The sequence below is a fragment of the Toxoplasma gondii genome, chromosome XI, assembly GCF_000006565.2.
Source record: "Toxoplasma gondii ME49 chromosome XI, whole genome shotgun sequence".
Classification (NCBI taxonomy): domain Eukaryota; phylum Apicomplexa; class Conoidasida; order Eucoccidiorida; family Sarcocystidae; genus Toxoplasma; species Toxoplasma gondii.
Genome location: NC_031479.1, coordinates 5009308 through 5028774, shown reverse-complemented (window position 1 = coordinate 5028774; position 19467 = coordinate 5009308). Strand labels below are relative to the sequence as shown.

The window sequence follows — 19467 nt, the reverse complement described above, 5'->3', positions numbered from 1 at the left end:
AGAGACGAAGACGTTTCTTCCACGGCGCGTCGTCTCGTCTCCGCCTCAGTCTTCGCTGTCTTCTGCATCGCCCTCCGCTTGGATTTTCCCTCGCCGATTAGGATCTCATTTTTTCTACGAACTGCATGCGCCCACACAAGGGGGGTACATGCTCACCTGGCGAGGGGTACTGTTCGAGGCGGTAGGCGTGGAACTCGGAGCCGCAACCGGAGGCGTTGATGACCGCGAAGGCGTAAGACGCCGACGCATAGCCACTTGCGCCCTCTCCGTAGGGAGCGGAAAAAGAAGAACTGGAGGTGCTCCTGTGGAGACGGTGGACGAGGAAGAGAAGAAACGTCGGGCGACTGTCGGCGTCCAGACACACGCCGCCGGGAAAGATCGCCGTCGCCCCTGGTGCCAAGGACTTGACTCTGCGCCACAGAGAAGGAGGGAAAGAGAGAAGAGTGAACGGTGATGAACGGTGAGGGCGAGAGCGAAGCGAGAAGGGTGGGGAGACGAGGCAAAAGTCAGAACGACGGGAGAGGAGATGGAGACACGCAGAGAAACAGTCAGAGACGGAGATTCTGAGGGAGAAGAGCAAAGCGTTTGCGCGGCTTTCACGGAAGGCAATGAACGGCGTTGTCGGTGGAGGAACAGGCTCGCAGTACCCGGTGGATCGCCTGGTTTACGTCATCCCGAGAAACGACTGAAGCCTCGACGGCCCTCACTGTCCGTCTCTGCCCTCGAGTTCTCGCAAGCGTCGGCCCTGCCTTTGCGCTTACCTGGAGATGATGTCGAGAAGAAGGCCGTGGAATGCATGAACATCATTTGGCTTATGCAGCAGGTGCTGTAGCTTGGTCCAGAGCGCGTCGTCGACGGTGTCGAGAGTGCGCTGTACATACAGCAGGCCGCCAGCGAGTTTCGGCGAGAGCGTTTGGCGGACTTCCTCAACAAGGGCGGAGAAAGCGCCACGAGGGCATCGTTTTTTGGAATGGAAAGGCTCGAAAGAGTTGGGGAAGGGGACAAGGAGGCGGAGCAGTCGCGCGACGAAGCGCAGACTTCTTGGATAGCCGAGCAGCGTCTGGGTGGAAGTCGGCAGCACAGAGAAGGGCAGAGAAAACGGGAGAGACAGCGCCCAGTCGACCGCCTCGCAGGACGCCCAGAGAGGCGCCGAGGGATAGGAGAGAGTCTGGCGAGGCGACGCATCTGGCGACTGAGACGTACTCGATGTCGACGACGATTCGTCGCCTGGAAGAACCACCCCAGAGTCCGCCCAACCGTTCTCTGCAAACGCGTTTTTCTCTCCTCCCTGAGGATCCTGCGAACCCCCCGAGAGCCACAGAGGCGCCGGCGCAGAAGACAAGACACTCGGAAGACCGCCGGGAGGGGAGATGGAAGCGAAGGCGGACGCCGAAGAAGAGGCTGGTGTCGAGGACGAAGAGCTAGAGGATGAGGACGAAGAGTTGGAGGTCGAGGACGAAGAGTTGGAGGTCGAGGACGAAGAGCTCGAGGTCGAGCAGAGGTTCCGATTCAGGGAGAAGGTCTCGGCGCCGACGCGCGGTTGGCCGATGAGTCGCCCTGTCGTTGAGTGAGTCGAGGTGGGGGAGAGAGACGCTGCGAAGGCGGGGAGAGAAGGGGAACCACCCGGCTGAGTGTCAAAGGAACCGAGAGGCACCGGGGGTAAAGGCGGCGGAGAGAAGGAGGGGAACGGGGAAGCCGCCACGCCAGGCTGAGGCGGCGGACGCGCAGGAGGGCCGTTACGGCCCTGGCTCGGATCCATGCGGAGAAGGCAGTTGGAGACCAGCCTGCGGAAGACAGAGACGCCTCAGAAAAACTCTTTCGAGAACTCCGAAGGACTTCTTCATCCTTCCTTGGAACCGCCGCATACCCCAGAGACGAGGCGGGGTGGCGGGCCAGCAGTCTTCACCGCAAAAGACGACACTGAACAGAGAAGGCTCGCGCTATCTGATGCGCTATTGAAACTGCGGTGACACGACAGAACCTGGGCCGGAAACAAACAGATCGATGTGACTGTGGTAGCGGCAGGTTTACTTGGCGCAAAGCACCAGTCCAAGAGGAGAAGTTAGAGAGGAGCGTTGCTACCTCCACGCGCGGTCGTTTGTGAGAACCTCTCGGCGCCCTCGGAGTCTCAGAAGTCAGAAGAAATAAGCGAAGAAAGAGACCAGACAGACAGGCGGAAGACACAAGGAAAGACCCGCAAAAGCGACGGAATAAACAGGACCAACACAGAAAACAAAGAGAGGTGTATCTGAAAGGAAAAGTCCTCTTTAACAAAGGGAGTTCGATTTGACAGAGGAGGTTCTATTTGACGGGAGAAGATTTGTTCAACACAAGGCGTTCCATTTAACGGTGAAGCTTTCCTTGACAAGAGAGGCGAGCCAGGAAGTCGGAGAAGCCCCAGAAGGCCAGTGATAAGAAACCCGGGGTGTATGTCGACGGAGAGTGCCGGCGAGCGAAAACAGGTTTAAGAAGTGCCGACGGAGTTGCTGGAGATTCTGTGAGACGCCAAAGACAAGGTCTTCTTCGTAGTCCACCGAGGCGGAGGAGAACACAAGCCGGCCAAGGCAGAACCTCCAGGAGGTAGCGCATGCAGAGAAGAAAAGAGAGAAAGCCGTTATCGTCGAAGCTCGAGAAGAACTGAGTGACTCTGTGGCACCCCTGATGCAGAAGTACCGAAACCGAAAAGGAAAAGTTGACCACTGCCGCTAGTCCTGGTTTTAGCAAAAGCGAAGTGTGCACTGGGACACACGAAGCCATTGAGGCAGAAGCAAGAAACAGGAGAGAACGAGGGAGAAGAGACTCTTTTTGAATAGCAGAGAAGGACAGGGCTCGTGGCTGTAAACGCTCGGTGAAAACGGTTAAAGTCGCGTGCTGAATCGGACTGGAGGGTGCATGCAACGCCAAGCTGAAGCGCGAAAAAGTCTCGCTTTCTCCAGTCTCGCTCACGACTCGCACCCTCCTCGCAATCCTCGGTGTGTTACGCGGGAGAAACGCGGTCATGGCATTTTCGCTCCTTCTTCTGTGGCTCCTTTTAGTTTGCAGCAATCAGAAACCAATCCGAGGAAGACCTAACCACGTGCATTCCCTCCGCGATGTCTTGTTGTCCCGCGTGGGAAGGACAGGAACGGAGAGCGCTGCGACGCTCCCGAGATGCCATCCGTCACATATGTGTCTTCGTAGGCAGGATCCACTGCTAGGAAATCTCACCTAGACTCGTAGTCGATGCACGATTGCCGTGAAATAAGTGTGTATCGGCATTTTGGTAGCTTTGCTTATTTGTGCCGTCACCTTTGCGCCGCCTTCTCACGTGTGTGCCGCTTTTGCCCACTTCTCGGTTATCGGCGCACCCAGCATCGGTAGGACACCCAGCTGTTAACGTTGGACTACACTCTTGTGATGAGCACAAAAAAGGCATAGAAACGGCAGCTTTCTGGACTCTTTGAAACGGGCTCTCGAGGAGAAAGAAAAGGGGGACACGCGAGGTTTCTTCTACGAGGAAACGACTCTTGCACTTCCGCGAACCAGCCACCGTTTGAATTCGACGGAATCGTATCTAGCACACTCACTACAAAGGCAACCTGAAGAACAAGACACCTGAATGTGCGACGAAGTGTGCTCATACATCTCAAGCTTACTAGACCACTGCGTGTCTCCAGTCTTTCAAGAGAACGACGTTTAGTGTATCACACGTAAGGAGACTCTTGTGAACAGTTCGGTGAAATGCACTCGCAGAACATGCTTGAGTTCTGCAGCAAAAGATCATACAAAGATTCCGACGCCTAAGAAACGCTCCGCAGCCTTACCAACAGAGTCTTCGAACTCCTGTCGCACACAGTTCTACGCACGGAGAGGATTTCCACTCTGCCACGAAATCGAGGGATTCCTTGTTCAACAGGTTCGTATTACGAGAGAGAGTTTCACACCTTGTGCCACGCACGGCATGAGATCACTTCTGAATGTAGAAAGTGTCTGGCGGAAGTGACAAACAAAAGCCACTTTCGTCGGAGCACATAGGCAACGAACAAGGCATTGACACGGAAGTGCCTGCTTTCACAATTTCCCCAGAGATCTGTAATGGCATGACACTTAGGGTGAAACGTGTTTAAACATACGCTTGTGTTTGAGTCCCCAACTATTGCTGTGTCTCCCAACTGGACTTTGTTTTGCTTTTAAGTCGAATATTGTTTTTCTAGTTATCATCATTCAGCAAGCATGAGCTTAGCACATTCCTTCCGTTTTTTCAGAGATCGGATCATACTCGTCATGTCTGTGTTAATCGACTTGACTTCTACAGTTCTGGACCGCGGATCCTTGTAAAGAGACAGAACTTCTGAGATCATTACAAGATTCAAGGAGGTGTCTCTCGGATTCCTGCTGCTCCCTCACAATTGCTCGAGCTGATTCCTGCAAGGAAAGGCTTCCCTTGTTGACTCGACGCCGCAGGCGATGCTCTCTACATACTTTCGGTATTTTGATCTCTTGCCTCCCCTGAGAAAACAGAACAGCGAATGGACACGCTAGAATGCATGTCAGTGGAATGGTGCGGAAGACAATGAGAAGCGCAAGTTTAACAGCGTGAGTCTGTGTGTACATGCGATCTCGAGATCGACACTAACGGGTCAATGGCTGGGTTCTTTGCTTTCTTTTCCGACAGTTCACGTTCCGTTTTCACCGGAAAAGACGAAGAATCGGCCTCTTCGCCGCGTTTCCCTCTTGCCCATATGCAGATCGAGTCAACCGTTTCACAAATACCCGCTTGCGAAAAAGCCACATGCTCTTTGTTGTTATGCCAGGGGAGAAAAATGGCTGCCAGAGGAATGAGGGAGAAAACGGGAGATATCGCTGATAACGAAGCCTAATCGTATCGAACACTGCAATGCGTGCTTCACAGGACAGCTGTACTTCGTCGGTACCACGGATTTTCATTGCTTCTGTCGTAATAAGAAGTAACAGCACAAAAGAACAGGACGACTCCATTCCTGCAGACGTTATGTCAGTGTTTGTTTTTCAGCTCTTCCCACAGATGTTGTCACTTTGCTTCGGTTCCACATTTCCACGACAGCTGCCTCAGACTTCATTCCGGAATCAGAGGGTCGTTTACCGTGTAATACGTACACAGAGAAAACTTCAGCGAAACGATCAAGGCTGCTCGTGTGGCCGTCGTCGTGTGGGAAGTGTAAAGTCCCTCTAGCAGTTTCGGTCGGCGACCCACCAGTTGTACGTTTGAAGACGCCTTTGCTTTTGCTGCGGTGTCTGAAGCTGAAACTTTCCGGCGCCAATGTTCGACTAAGCAGAGAACGGAAAAAAAAGAGAATCAGAGGCAAGTTACACAGATGCTCTTGGTTTTCGATGGCGGTTTCCGTTAATACGGAGCAGGTTTCGTTGTAAAATCGCCCACCTAAATGACAGCTTCTGTTGCTTGTTTCCATGATTTTTTTCGTCTGAAGAATCGGCCAACCTACACTGCCCCTCGGCCTCGGACCGACACCCGGTCAAAGTAGCCGTTCATTTTTCTCCGTTTCTCTGTGGAAATCGCTCTTGTTCTTTGCCTTGTTGACTTTCCTGTGGCGACGCATACCATGCGACTCGCATTATCCGTGTGAGTCTCGTTGTTTTTCTTGTTTCTGCCGCCTATTACTTTTTCGCCGTTCATGGCTGCTCCGGATGGCTCCGTTGTGTCCGTTCTAGTGCGCGTTCGCGCTTCTGTAGATGCAAGCGACTGCCGGCGCGTCATCAGCTTCCGTCACGCTAGTGCCGTAGAACTCGCAGAACCTCACGAGTTGCAGCCTCCCGCAAAACGAAATGAACTCTCCTGGTGTTCCCACTTGTCAGCTTCACCCGATGACGAGAAGCAACAGGAAACCTGCGCGGTGGTTACCCTCCAGAAATCGGCAGATTTTCCCGATGATGGCATCGGGCCATTGAAGAAAGAATGCAGAAAGCCGTGGGAGGAACTGACTCGATGGGGTGTACGTACGCCCCCGCAGGCTGAGCGACATCACCAGCCAGCGACCAAAGAAACTTCAAAGGAGACCCTATACAAAAGAGGAAACACTGGAAAGATGCACACGTTCCACGTGGACGGGGTTCTGGAAGAAACAGCCTCTCAAGACGACGTATTTCGACAGGCTGGAATTCCTGCCGCTCTCGCAGCCCTTCAAGGAATCAACTCCTCGTTGATTGTGTGAGAGTTGCGGTTTCTCGACGAAGACCGACGCAACCGTGGCTTAAAAATCGATATGAGTATCTCAAAGCTGCGGAACAACTACGCAAACGCCCATTTCGATGTATCCATATGTGTCTGAGTAGACATGCACGTATCCATATATATATATATATATATGAATGTACACATGTGTGCATGTACAAATTCATGGACACGTACACACATATATGGATGTGTGATAATTCTTGAATTTGGGCAACGACACATAAAAACATATAATTTTTATGGGTTTGTATATTCGTTGTATGTTCTGCTCATCTTGAGTGTTTACGAAAAGCACAGTAGACCTTAGAAACAAAGAACAAAGTCCTTGAAGACTTAACCCACTAGTCCAACCCGTAGTGTACACTCCCATTATTCTGTCTGTTCCTGATTCGTTACAAGTACTGCTTCCAATTGCCGTCGTATCTTCTTTGTCTCGCTGCGTGTCCATTGTTGGTCGTGCGTCGTGTTTCATAGCTCGCTGTCTTTTTCACACTTTCACTCTTTTGTTTCGTGCTTTTCCAGATACGGCGCCACAGGCAGCGGCAAGACGCACACAATGTTCGGTCCCCCTGAGGCTCTCCAATCTCTCCACAAACATCCGGAGCGAGGTCTCTTGAGTCGCGTTTGTTTCTTCCTCTTCGATCGCCTTCGCGAAAAAACTTCGCTTTCTCCGGCCTTCCAGTTGGTGCCTTTCTCGTCACACGATCCCCCCAAAGGAACACAGAAAAATCCATATTCCGACGTCTGCAACTTCTTTTTTCCCAACACAAGACACATCCACAACCACAAATATACATGCATACATAAGTACTTAGACGTATACGGGTCTTGAGGCGGTACTTCTACAGCACATGTGTGGGTTTATCTGAAGTTACAGAGAAGCTTGTGTAGAACTGTTTATTCGATTGGTCCACCAGATCAAAATTGATATGAAAAAGTTGCAGTAGCCTCCGCACAAAGCTGTCATCAAGAACACAGAGGCTTTAGCTACACTGTGTAGTGTAATTATACACGAAGAACTGGTCGCCGTACAGGTGATCCGCGATCCGGAGCTGTTTAACTCCAACCAAGTATTCAGAGACAGGAAGCCGAGACAATAGATCTCCACGTGCCAACGCTTGTCTGTATCGAATATACCTTTCGCTACACACACGAAGAAAACAAAGGTGATTTCCTGGACGCCGCTTCCGTTTTCTGAATAAGTAGTCCACGGCTGAAATGTCGTGTAGAAAGAGGAAGAGTTAGAAGAGGGAGACAAAGAGGAGGAAGACGAAGAAAATGAAGAAGGATGGGGAGACATGGGTTTCTTATTTTCGATGCCGAAGGCTGGGCACTGGGTTGGACACTCAAAAAACTGCGCTCATATTTAGAAGAGTCATAGTTCGAAATATTATGCATGCAGTAGCAGCAAGATGACAACAGAAGGTGGACTCCCTGCTACACATTATCAAGTGGGATTGGTAGGTCTCGCCCCTATCAATAACGATCGTAATGCGGATCACCACACAACACATAGAAATCCTCCATTCGCGATTAAGTTAGCCCTTCTGTTTCAAACTTTAACATTAGATTCTCTCTAAGACTTCTGCAGCGCTCTACTCGCTTTTTTCCGATTTTGTTCTGCAGATTCCAGTGCCGTGCGACAGCCGTTGAGATTTACTGTGAACGATTGCGGGACCTTTTTGTGGCTTCTCCCCCACGTGGTCGGCTTGCTATCCCCGAAGCTAAGGCAAGCCGATTTTGAATCAGAACAGTGGTTCAAATATAAACATTCTGAAAGTGATTCGTGGCACTGCAGCGATTACATCGTATGCAGCGAACCATCGTCAAATATGAATTTACCCATCGCAGGTTCCGCCTAACGGCCCGTTATACTGTGTAAAGCATATCGCTACACGTAAATGCATATTAATATGTAGGATGTGAATATCTGTATCTCTGTTTGTACGTTTATGTATATACATGTATTCCACTACTTTACAAAAATGAAAGATGTATTTATCTGCTTCGGGGACTGTCTAATCTCCCGTGGTACTACAGAGATAACATGGCTATCACAGGCACAAAGAAACGAGACTTCCTGTGCTCTCCGGCAAATGACACTTCCGAGTTCCAAATTGGCTCTGCTCTTGTGCTCTATATGGATTTACGTTATATAAGCTCGTATTTACAGTGAAAGAAAACGACTACTTCTCTTGTGACTATTCATCTCCTTGCAAACTTAGGATCAGACCAAAAGGGTTCACTAGTAGTCGCAAGATCGCTCCGGAATTTTAAAGAAACCGCCTGGAGTCTCGGGTGTCGATACACCCCACGCTTTAACTCGGCCGCTCTTTCTCTGTATTGTTGAATTCATGTCTCTTCCTGTCAACTGAGCCTTGTTTCAAACGAGGTTTTCTCCTGTTTCTGCCATTGGTTTCTTCTGTTTATAACGCTGCTTTCCCCTGTTTCCACCACGACTTTCTGTTGTCTCTGCCTCTTGTCGGCTTCATTGCTCGTTCCCCTTGAGTCTGGCTACAAATGCATTTTCCGCTTTTGTTCTGCGTCTGTTTCTCGTGCGGCTTCTTGTTTTTGTGGTATTTCGCAGACTCTCGTCCTGCGAGAAGATCCGCAACATGGAGTCGTGGTCGCCGGCCTTACTGAAAAAACTATCAAATCTGCCGACGACCTTTTACGCGTTTTCCGCGTGGCTCTCCGTCGCAGGCGATTCCGAGAAACCCCAAAAAACGCGACGAGTTCCAGATCCCACACGGTCCTTTCTCTCCACGTCGACACACGAACAGTAAGGCGTCCAGCTTGCCTTGAGTAAGAGAACAGAAGTTAAGGAAACAGAGAAGGAATCGAAGAAATCACCTGAAACCCACAAAACCCTATGACGAAGCTGCGACGTGTTCCTGTAGTGCTCTGCCGTCTTTTAACGATCCATCGGGGAAGGGCGAGAAGGCGGGAGTCTTGACCTGTGTGTCGATTTCTCTGGAGCAATCACCCCTGAGACAGGATGATGTAAAACATTTTTACCGGGGATTCAATGAGCGCGTGGTCCCGCATGTGCTTCTCTTCCTTGCCTCTGGTTCGTTCTGTTTTTTAGAGCTTTTTGTGTTTCCCCGCGAGACCTGGTCTCACACGTAGATGCTAATCAGATTGCTCACTGCAGACCTAGACACGCTTTTTCTCTTTGTTTAGTCTGGCCCATCCTTGCTTCTGGTCGCTGCAGATTGCAAAGGGCACCGTCGTCACCAGTTGTTCCTCCCTCCACCTCGTCGACCTCGCAGGCGCAGAGCGACAGACCCCACAGGAGACACATTTCGCCGTTCCCGCTTCTTCTCTGTGGCTGTCCTCGGCCGCCGTCAATGAAAAAAGAAAAGAAGAAAAAACTCTAATGGAGGAGGTCAGGTGCCGCGTGTTCAACAGTGCAAAGAGCCACCAGAGATGCCTGTGCATGCGCGACAAAGGTCGATCTAGGCGGATGATTGTGCACATGCATGCCACGTGATAAAGAAATCTCGATCCAAATAGGCATACATGTATATGTGTTACATATCGAACTCTATGTGTTACAGATCAATCTGCATGCATGAGTATGCCTGTATCTCAAGTAAAGATTTAAAGAAATGTGTATGCGTATGTGTCAAATATCGATCTAGCTAGGTGTGCACCTGTATGGGCGTGTAAAATGTTCATTTAGATTCAGTTGCTCGTTTGCGACGATGGATAGGCTTGTGAAGTGATGTGCTTACAAAACTTAAGCAGTTTGTTAATGCAGACATACAGAACTGCCCGTGACCGTGAAGAACAAGACACATGTGTGGTGGAGTAAAATATTGGCGCAGATTTGCTTCTGTTGAAAAGAGCGGCTTTGTTAACTGTCACGTCAAGCGATTTGAATTGGCAACGCGTAGTCCGCACACCACCCTACCCTTCGTGTGCGTTTCTCCGGATAAAGAATTCATGTCGATCCTCGAGGAGGGATGATCAGAGACTCTTCTTAAAGAACACAGGATCCGCGGATTTCTGTGTTTTCCGTACAGGCATGTTTCATCAACAAAAGCCTTAGCGCCCTCATGGCTGTGATTTCAGAGGCCGCCAATCGCCGAAACCACGGAAGAACATCTGGTCTCTCCCCTCAAGCTTTTCCTGCTTCTTCGTCTTCTTCGTTTGTGCCTTCTTCCTCTCCCCCCTCTCCTCTTCCTCCTTCTCCTTCTGTTCTTTCTTCTGCTGCATCAGTTCCGTTTTCGTTACCTTCGCTCGTGTCCTCTTCCGTTGCATCGCGTCCACCGACCTCTGCGCATTCTGGGTCTGTCTCCCTGCCTCTCTCTGCTCAAACTTCATCCTCGTCTGCCTTCGCTCCTTCCTCCTCAGTTTGCTCTTCCTCAGACTCTTGTGTCCTCTCGTCTTCCACTTCCTGTTCTTTCAATCAGTCGCTGCACCACGTGGGAACCTGGGCGCGGGGTCCTTCAGTCTCTGCAGGGATCTGCGGAGACAGCGGAACCGGCAGGCAGAAAAGATCTTCCACCCGGCAGGCGCATGTCGCGACAGAGGGAAAGCAGGCGCCGTTGCTGAGAGTTCGGGACTCCAAGCTGACGTTTCTCCTCAAAAATGCTCTGGTAGGAACGGCAGAAAAGAGTCTCGGTCTATCCGAGTCGAGGTAAACCAGTGTGAACACAGAAGTGTATCGAATGTAACGGTGTGCTCCTGAATGTAACGGTGAACTGCTTGACACATTTAAAGGTAGCCGCTCCTCCTCAAGTTGCATTGAGGCGCAGCTAGTACAATGTATGTTAAACGGGTAGGTGAAATTTCGACGCTTTCAAAACGTGACTATTTCTAAAATTAAAAATCTCTTCACATGAAACTGCTCCGTTGCACGTTGACTTACTGAACCAGCCTGGGATCATTAAAGCATCACAAAGAAGGACTGTGGACCTCGCCATTTGCAGAAAGAGAGAGACACACCATGGGCAGAAAAGAAGTCTCGAAACAGTCTCCGGATCTACAGCATGGGGGAGAAGGGAAGGCTGCGGGATAGGAAGTGAAGCACAAAGGAAACGGACAGAAGATCGAGGAAAAGGAGAGAAAGAGAGTCACAGCGAGACGCCAAATGCAGGAAGAGAGAAAAAGCGAGAATTTCTCAAGAACAGCGAGAACGAGAGGTACGGCGAAAGCCATATGGAGTGCAAGAGATATGAACGTGGTGCAATGAAGCCGATCACAAAACTCAACACTGAAGCGCAGGAAAGAGGAATTCTGACCTGGGTGCCCTTCTCCCTTTTCCTTGCTTTCATTCCATGTTGACTCTTTGGATCATCGGATGAACGGCTTCGGCGTCCTTTTTGCGTCGGCCTTCCGTTTCTTTGCATGCTGAGTTCGTGCTCCTCACCCCGATGCTTCTTCTTTTCCCCTTGATTCCGTCTGGTGTTTCTTGGGATTTCCTCGCAGGACGGTCGAGCGCGAGTGATTCTGGTGGCCACCGTGAGTCCGTTAGCTGCCGATTTCTCTGCGACTCTCGCGACGCTTCAGCTTGCTCAAAACGCCCGCAGAATCAGGTGCACAAGAGTAAATCGAAAACGAGTGACATGCGTGCGAGGGTTGAAGGCGTAGAACACAGAACCACGAAAAAACAAAAAAAGTCAACAGACTGGATATGCCACAGGGGGCAACCGGACGGCAGGCACAAAGAGCGAGAAGGACCGAACGAAGACTGAAAAGAAGTCAGAAAGCCAGAAAACGAGAGAAGAAATGACTTAGGCGATTCGTCTCGGAGTAATGCGCGCAGGCCGGTGGTCCTTGGCATCACTGTTACCTCATTATATCATTCTCAAGAGGAGGTCGAAGCGACGACATATTCAGAGGAAAAGAGACGGACGCTCAACATCTATATATGTACATGTACACATTTATACACATCTGCAGAGAGAGTTTGGGTATGTTCCAAGAAGGCGAAAAATGTGTAACGCGTATGTGTGATTTTCTGTGGAGGTCTCCTCAGAGGAAATCCAGTGGAACACCAAGAGGCGCTTTCTCCACATTCGAGTTTCTCGCCGTCTCCATTGGCCAGAGAACTCTTTCGCCTTCGCGCTCTCCTTTCTCATTTCCAACATTCAGCTCCTCTGCGTCAGATGCCGCAATCGTATCCTGGTTCTTCGCCCCTCTGCCGCCAGCAGAGCTCACCAAGATCCGGGACTTTGTGTCCGTCCTGTGCTCCTCCTCTGCCAGGAACGGCGGAGGAACGCAGGCCACAACTCGAGGAAGTCTCGGCCTCTGTCTGTACCTCGTCCTTATCAGCTGTCTGTCCTCTTCTTCACTGGGGCAACCGGAAACGGAAAGGCCAGACTTGCTCATCTGCTCCAGAGTCTGCTTCTCGTCTCCCGTCTGTTTCGCCTTCTTGTCTGTGGGAAGCACAACACTCGCAGCAAAGAGCGTCCGCGCCGTCCGCCAGTGCAGATCCGCGCTCTGTGCTTCAGCTGTCGACCGCCGATTCGCACCCGCTTCTCCCCGCCCCCCAGTTTCTCTCTTCCTCGCCGAACCCAGTCTCGAGGTTCCCGCCTTCTTCAGAGGCAAACGCAAATGAAGAGTGGACTGGCACACATGCAGGGGAAGAGGAGCGGAACGAAGAAGAACGGCGAGAAACTGGAACACGGAGAGGTGAAGAAGTAACGCAAGAAGGTGAAACAGAGAAGCCTCTGAACGGGGAGAAGAGGCGTGCGAACGCGAAGGACGTGCGGCTGCATGCGGAGCAGCATCGGCGACGCGGAGGGGAGAACAGCAGGGGAGAAACAACCGCAAATGACAGGCGAGAGGAGAGCGCGGCGAATGGAGAGAGAAGGATTCTGGAAGAAACAGAAGCCGGAAAACCGGAGAAGACGAAAGAAACCTACTACTCACTGGGAGGATTGGATCGACGCCTGAAAGGAACAGAAGACACAACAGAAGCAATCCAAGGTGGAGGCGGAATCGAGGAAGACCGAAGGGAAGAAAACGAAGAGACAGACAGAGGCGAAGAGGAACACGCAGAGACTCCGAGATTTCAGAATGGGCAAAACGGGAACTGCTGCCGAGAGGAAACGAGCCATGAGATGACAGTTCTGAAAACAGCAGCAAGTGAAGGAGACGAATCTGTCGTGTACACCGGAATCGATACAGTGAAAGACGGAAGGAAAGACAGCGAGGAACGAAAAAACAGACTCTCTCGAGGAGGAGCTTCTGAACTCGTATGCCTGGCGAGGTTGACAAGCGAGCAAAGCGTTTCCTCGGTTCCGAGACTTCCAACAGAACTCGCACGCGTCGTCCAGCAGCTGCGGCGCCTCAAGCGAGAGCGAGATCGCCTTTCTAAGCGCATCGGATTTCTCCAGGTAAGAAAAGTGAAAAGCTCTGCGTTTAGGTTAAATCCAGTCAATTCCGGATCCATGAATGCATCCAATTCCATCTTTATCATAAAGGTTGTGCAGAGACGAACTCGGCCCCGACACAGGCGTGCGGATGGAAAACGGCACAGATGCTTTTGTAGAAATGCATATAGGCATGCATTCGTCCATAAAGATACAAATGCATGGATGCACAAATGCAGACAGCGACATAGAACCCGTCAAAAAGGATCTTTATGTACACATATATATATATATATATTTATATATGCATACGTATATATTATATATATATATATATTCATGTAAATGCAGGCAGAAACTGGGGAGAAGTGTAATGGGCTGGAGTGGCTTGGAATATGTTTTTCTTCCTTTGCTCAGAAGTTTGTCAGAAAGAGACTGACTGCGGGAAACGAGACGGCAAGGCCGAAGCGAGCGCATGCAGTTTACCAACTTTCCATGGAGAGGCTGAGACCGCGTGGGGAACTCGGCAGAGAAGAGAGCGACAAGCAGGGACGCGAAGACAACCGAAAAGGGAAGAGCGAGTGTGGCGAACGAAGAGGAGGAGAACACGAAGTGGACGGACACACAGATGAGAGGCAAGATGAAGAAGAAGTGAGAGAAGAGAAGACGCGACGAGAGAGAGAACGCGAGCCGGAAGAAGAGCGAGAAGAGAAAAGAGAAGAAAGAGAAGATGGAGAAGAAGAGAGAGGAGATGGAGAGAAAGCGAGAAGACTCGAGCCAGCAGAACTGAGGGGAGAGGCGCGCGAAGAACGGAGAGAAGGCGGAGAAGACGAGAAGGCGACAATGATGGAAAGAGAGCGAGAACCAGGAGACGCATCCAGGCTAGGAGATAGAGAAGCTGACACCGAAGTCGGTCGCACGAGAAAAGACAAACATCCTAAAAAAGGAGATATCAGATGGCATTTAACGAGGAACGCGAATCAAACCGACTCAACCAAAGCAGAGGAAGCGAGGTGGGGAAGCACCGCGTCTTCGCCCGCGATCGTGTGCCTGCCGGCAAAAACCAGACAGCCGCGGAGACTTGCGGAGCTCAGTTCAGAAGGAGGAAAAGCACCAAGCAACTGCAGCCTCGATGTCGCTTCATCAGAAACTCTTCTCTGGATGAGGTTCACGCCAGAATCGAAGAAGCAGAAAAGAACAGGAAAGCCAAGGAGGAGCGATCCAAAGGTCTCTTCAGGTCCCTCCTCCTCTCGCTTGCATCTCCTGCCTCCGCGTTCCCTTCCGCAGTCTGCTTCCTCTTCTTCTGTCTCTTTCCTGTCTTCTGCTACTTCCCTCTATGCAGGTTTCCCCGGAGAGAGAAACGGAAGTGTCACCGGCTGTCGAACCGAGGAAGACCCACACACACGCGTGCTCGGACTTGCCTCTGTAGATCGGCAGAAACCGGGTTTCTTCTGCAAGAGTGAAACAGGAGCTCTTTCGCGTTCTTCTCTTCTTTCCACTAAGGCGCTTGCCGCAAAGCGAGCAGTCGCTCGTTGTCCGTTGGAGGAAGATGGGAGGAGCAGAGTCTCGAAATAGAAGACTGTGAACGCAAAGAAGGGCGTGATTCGTACTTCTGTGGATGCCACACTGTATATATATATATATATATAATTTTATGGGTATGTAGGTCTCAGTCTGTATTAGCTGAATGTTCTTGCAGAACAAGTGTTTCTTTCATGTGCGTTTTTGCCAGTGCTTCTTGGCGAATTTGAATTTTCCAGCTGGTTCTCCCTCGAGTGGGGAAAGGGTTTCAGAGGCCCCCGCGTTGCGTTTTTGCTACTCAGTTTCAAAGTGCTAAAACCGCGGAGTCGTGTCTCAACCTAATATGCACATCACTCACTCTACAACAACGTCTGCACTGCTGGCACTGCAGAGAGTTGCGCCCACCCACGCTCCCGTGTGCAGAGCAGTGAACAACCCAGTTTCGAAACACAGCACTCGCTTTTGTCCCTCAGCCGGACACAGACGCGTTTTCTTTGTTTCGGGAACCTATCTGGATCAAACCCAGTGGAGGGCACTATTTTGTGGAACGTGTCTCATCGCTAAACATCGGGCAGAGGAGTTTTCTTTTCTCGAACGACATCTCAGGTTCAGGCGTCCGAGCGGTTCTTTCCGTGCTGCACAGAACCTCTCAGGACCAAAAAGACGAAATCCTTTTTCGTGTTTCATCTGCGAGCAGAGAGAGGCTCTCACACACCTCACAAATCGGCCGTGCTTTTCCTGAAGACTGAAACTCAGGGATAGCTGCAGCACCGCGGAAAAACGTTTGCAGGAAAATCTATCAGAGACACCGAAGAGAGAGAGGAGAAAGAGCGTTTGAGGCAAAGGACTCAGAAAAACAACTGACAGGACGAGAAAACGAAAAACGAAGGAAAGCAGCTCAGACGAAAGGGGGCGAGGAGACACGGAAGCCGCAACTGCAAGCCAGTGGAAAGAAACAAAAACAGTCCATTCCTCGTCTTCCTCGCTTTCTGGCTGTTGTGCGTATTCAGAGTTCACGCACACTGGCAAAAAGGCAAAGCCGAGAGCGACAAAGCTACGCTCTTCTTAGGACTCAAACAGTTGAGCCAGCCGGGTGTACCTGCAGCAAGCGCAGAGCGAAACGAGCACAAAACAGAAGCCAATGCAGGAAGCACAACCGCACTTTAAGCAGTCGTTTTCGATGCGATGAAAAGGAGAAACGCAGACTTCTGCTCTCTCGCGGGGGTCGCTTAGAAACGAAACCATGGGGAATTCAAATCCGAAAGTGAGATCGAAATCAGTAGGCCGCCTTGTTGTATATACTCTTTTCGAAACCGGAGTTCAGAGGAACCTCGAAATCCGATCACAGCGTGTTCTCAGTCCTCAGGCGTCCCTTGCTCTCCATCAAAAAAGCTACGAACAAAGTAAGCGAAACTCTGAGAGAACCAAGGACCACAGGATTCCATAGCACTCTCTAATCTCCACTCGCTTCGTCTGTTTTCTTCGATCTCCTCGTTGTCCGTCTTCTTCAGTTTCCAGTCATGACCGAGACACAGGAGGAAGGGATAGAACCGCACGCGACGCCGCATGAAACGCAGAACAAGCCTCCTACAACTCGAAACGAGGATTCCCAGAGACGCGCGAGAAGAGAGTTCCTCCTGCTGGCACTTGGCTGGCATTCTGAGGTGAGGAGGCCCCCACAGACCGTGGACAGTCGCATCCCAGGTACGCCCAAAACCGCAGACAGATGGACCTCTCTTCAGACGTACGTTTCGCTCGTGCTTCTCCTCGAGAGATGTTCACAGCTTCCTAAGGTGGTCCGTCGCCTGTTGCACCTTTCCGCTTCTACACGAAAGCCTTTGCGTCTTCAGGCTTCTTACCTTTCGCGTTTCATCTTCTCTCGCTGTTTGATGAGGAGCCAGGAGAACACGAAGAAGGTTGCTCCGGATCCAAGAGCGAGGAAGACAAGACTCGACGGACCCTCTTCCTCCGTCTCCTCGTCTGACGTCTTGCCTTTGTCTCCACCGTCTTCACCAGTGCCAGTGTCTCTTTCTCTCGCCTGCGGGGCAGACGCGAGGAGATTCACGTTGGCCTTCTTCTCGTCTCTCTCTCCTCCTCTCTGATCCTTCCCGTCCTCGTCACCTGCCCGGCGAACTTCCTCGCTGGCCTCCTCCCAGTCTCCTTCGCCTTCTCCTCCCTGCTTCTCCCGACTCTCTTCCACCCTCTCCGCTGCCTCCACAGGCTTCTCTCCGGCTCCGCCACGCTGCCCTTCGTCGCCGCCCACAGTCCCCAGTTCTCGCAGCCTGTCTTGTCCTTCCTTCAGCTCGCTCGCCTGCGAAACTGCTGCCTCCAGCGACTGTCGAGTCCCTCCTCCCGGCCTCCCCCGCTCCTCGTTTCGCTCCTCGCTTCGCTCCTCTTCACCTGAGGCGTCGCCTGACCACGGCGCACCGGCACCCTCTCGACTTGTCGGAGCGCGAAGTCGGAGCGCTCCTCGTGCTGTCTCCCCGTCTCTGTTCCTCGCGCTTCTCTGGCCAGTAGCTGTGAGGTGCACTGGCGTCCCTCCATCTGCTGTATCTCGAGAGACAACTGTCGAGACGCCTCCGCGTTGAGTCTCGATTCCACTCTTCTTTCCGGCCTCCTCTCTCGTTCTCCTCTCCGACTCCTCCGCTGCGCTGCTGGCTCCGTGGGCGTCTCGAAGGTGTCTCCTGTTCGGCTGGGCGGTCTTCTGGGGAAGGCGAAAGGCCTCTCTGCGCCCCTGAGGTCTCACCCTTCCTGGCGCCACAAGGGATGCGTTTCTGTTGGATTCTCGCGACGCTCTGCGCTCTTCACCTCGTCCGTGCGTCTCACGAGTTTCTGGAGCGTCTCCGAGTTTTTCATGTCCTTTTCTAAAGAGAGGGGAGTCTTGGACTTCCGCGTTTTCCTTCTCACCTGGCGAAGCCAGTTGGCCTTCCTGGTCTTCCGCCTCATCGTCAGAAAAACCGTGCTGGATTGCTTTGTTCCTTTCTTCGTTTCCTCCCTCAGGACGAGCGGCGCTCAGACTAGAGAGGAAGCCGGAGGTGTCTCCATCGTTTCGATCTCTTGACTCCGCTGTCTCTTCGCTGCGGGGGACGGTCTCTCCTTGAAAGAGTGACGAAACATCTTTCCTCTCTTCTGCTCGATGCGAGTATACTTCCTGCCGCTCTCTCTCCGGTGAACCACCAGCTTTCAGCGAGCTTTCTCGCGAATCAAGTGTCTGCAAGGGAGACAACGTCGGCGCAGCAGAGACAGACGGGGGAAGAAGAGGATACAGAGAAGGAGAACAAAGAAGAGAAACGAGAACAAGAGAAGGGAGAAGCAGAGAGAGACGAGAAGAAGAGAGAGAGAGGCGATAGGGAGACACAAGGAGATGAAAAGAGGGTAAAGGACAGCGGGTGCTGGCTGGAGAGGGAAGAGAAGAATGGGGAGAAGAAGAGCGATGTGCCTGGGAGAGACGCATAGAATAAGAGGGAGGTAAAGAGGAGGAATGAGAAGAGGAAAGTGAGGAAGGGCGAAGGCGCATTGCGGGAGGAGACAGTGAAGAATGTGGTAAACACACGATTTTTTTCAACGGAGAAGAGAGGGAAAGAAGAGCACGCGACACAGTGCACAAAGCCTTTGATTCAGATCACTCACGCAAGGATTTCACTGGTAGCAGCAGCAACTCCAGAAAAGACAGAGATAGAGGAAGAAGGCGAACGAAGAAGGTAAACAGAGGTAAGGAAAGTGGATAAGGAAAGACGAAGGCGAGGAAACAAGAAGATGAGAAGAGGAGACAAAGAACGACGAAGAGAAGAGATGCGGAGAGCAGACGAAGAAAGTGGAAAGCGTGGAGAGGAAAGGCTCGGGAGAGAAGAAGATACGGAAGGAAGGACAGAAGAGAAAAAGAAGACGAGTATGGAGGAAGACGAGTATAGAGGAAGACGAAGAAGGCAGAAGATGAGGAAACAACGCACAGACCGTAACGAGCTGATATTTAGTCAAGCGCATTCGATTTCGTGGCGAGGACCGACACACTCCGAAAAGAGACAAAACAGGAGAATCCAGGCAGGCCAACCCCTCTAAAGTGAGAGTGAGAACGAGGAAGTGGAGTTCGAGTCAAAAAGAGAAAGGATTCGAGCTGTACAGTGATGGACCGGCAGCCAGCCAGAAGTCGCGCTGCGCAGACAAGACCGCCTCTGGGGGGTCCACACGGGGACTGCAAGAAAGGGAGGACATCTGAGTCACACATTCGCCTCGAAGTGTGTGTCCACCGCGCCGTCTACAAGATCGAAGAAAAACGGAGAAAAACTAGCAAGTAGAAGAAGACCATCAGAGAGAGAGGGAGGCTGAAACGCGATGCCTCGTCGACGCCAGTTGGGGCGTTCTTTGCGCTGTCGATGCATGCACACTCGGTTCGGCTTTTCTCGGTTTTCC

General features: G+C 51.5%; 5 protein-coding genes across 5 annotated transcripts in view; 2 read left to right on the top strand and 3 right to left on the bottom strand.

Moving 5' to 3' along the window:
* Nucleotides 1–2160, bottom strand: part of TGME49_315860 (EF hand domain-containing protein) — a 30654-nt gene extending 28494 nt beyond the window's left edge. Inside the window, exons 1-2 of the mRNA XM_018782890.1 lie at nt 762–2160; nt 157–410 (exon numbers count right to left, since the gene is read on the bottom strand). Of these exons, the coding sequence (XP_018635304.1) occupies nt 157–410; nt 762–1759 (1252 nt within the window). The 5' untranslated portion in view covers nt 1760–2160. The remainder of the gene's footprint in view (nt 1–156; nt 411–761) is intronic.
* A 2222-nt stretch (nt 2161–4382) lies between these two features.
* Nucleotides 4383–5429, bottom strand: TGME49_315855 (hypothetical protein; the record flags this gene model as incomplete). Its single annotated transcript, XM_018782889.1, has 2 exons — nt 4383–4488; nt 5116–5429. 2 exons carry the CDS (start codon nt 5427–5429, stop codon nt 4383–4385), a joined length of 420 nt encoding a protein of 139 aa, XP_018635306.1.
* Nucleotides 4857–10860, top strand: TGME49_315845 (kinesin motor domain-containing protein; the record flags this gene model as incomplete). The annotated part of the gene is made up of 6 exons (XM_018782888.1): nt 4857–6184; nt 6734–6892; nt 7838–7940; nt 8799–8993; nt 9426–9599; nt 10240–10860. The coding sequence occupies exons 1-6, from the start codon at nt 5652–5654 to the stop codon at nt 10858–10860; spliced, it is 1785 nt and encodes a 594-aa protein (XP_018635305.1). The 5' UTR covers nt 4857–5651.
* A 1416-nt stretch (nt 10861–12276) lies between these two features.
* TGME49_315830 (hypothetical protein) lies at nt 12277–15137 on the top strand. Its single transcript, XM_002364720.2, has 2 exons — nt 12277–13560; nt 13954–15137. Exons 1-2 carry the CDS (start codon nt 12328–12330, stop codon nt 15109–15111), a joined length of 2391 nt encoding a protein of 796 aa, XP_002364761.1. The 5' UTR covers nt 12277–12327; the 3' UTR covers nt 15112–15137.
* A 463-nt stretch (nt 15138–15600) lies between these two features.
* On the bottom strand, nt 15601–19319 carry TGME49_315820 (hypothetical protein). Its single transcript, XM_018782887.1, has 2 exons — nt 16917–19319; nt 15601–16156 (listed from the first exon to the last, which is right to left on the bottom strand). Exons 1-2 carry the CDS (start codon nt 18572–18574, stop codon nt 16123–16125), a joined length of 1692 nt encoding a protein of 563 aa, XP_018635307.1. The 5' UTR covers nt 18575–19319; the 3' UTR covers nt 15601–16122.
* Between the last annotated feature and the right edge of the window lie 148 nt (nt 19320–19467).

What these genes read in the sequence shown, in the direction of transcription:
- TGME49_315830 (XM_002364720.2), top strand. Translation starts at nt 12,328, where the DNA reads ATGCCGCAATCGTATCCTGGTTCTTCGCCCCTCTGCCGCCAGCAGAGC. An exon ending in AGCGCATCGGATTTCTCCAG is followed by an intron (nt 13,561 to 13,953) that starts GTAAGAAAAGTG and finishes TCCTTTGCTCAG; the next exon opens with AAGTTTGTCAGAAAGAGACT.
- TGME49_315820 (XM_018782887.1), bottom strand. Translation starts at nt 18,574, where the DNA reads ATGCGCCTTCGCCCTTCCTCACTTTCCTCTTCTCATTCCTCCTCTTTA. An exon ending in GAGAAGATGAAACGCGAAAG is followed by an intron (nt 16,157 to 16,916) that starts GTAAGAAGCCTG and finishes CGCTTGCTGCAG; the next exon opens with GTACACCCGGCTGGCTCAAC.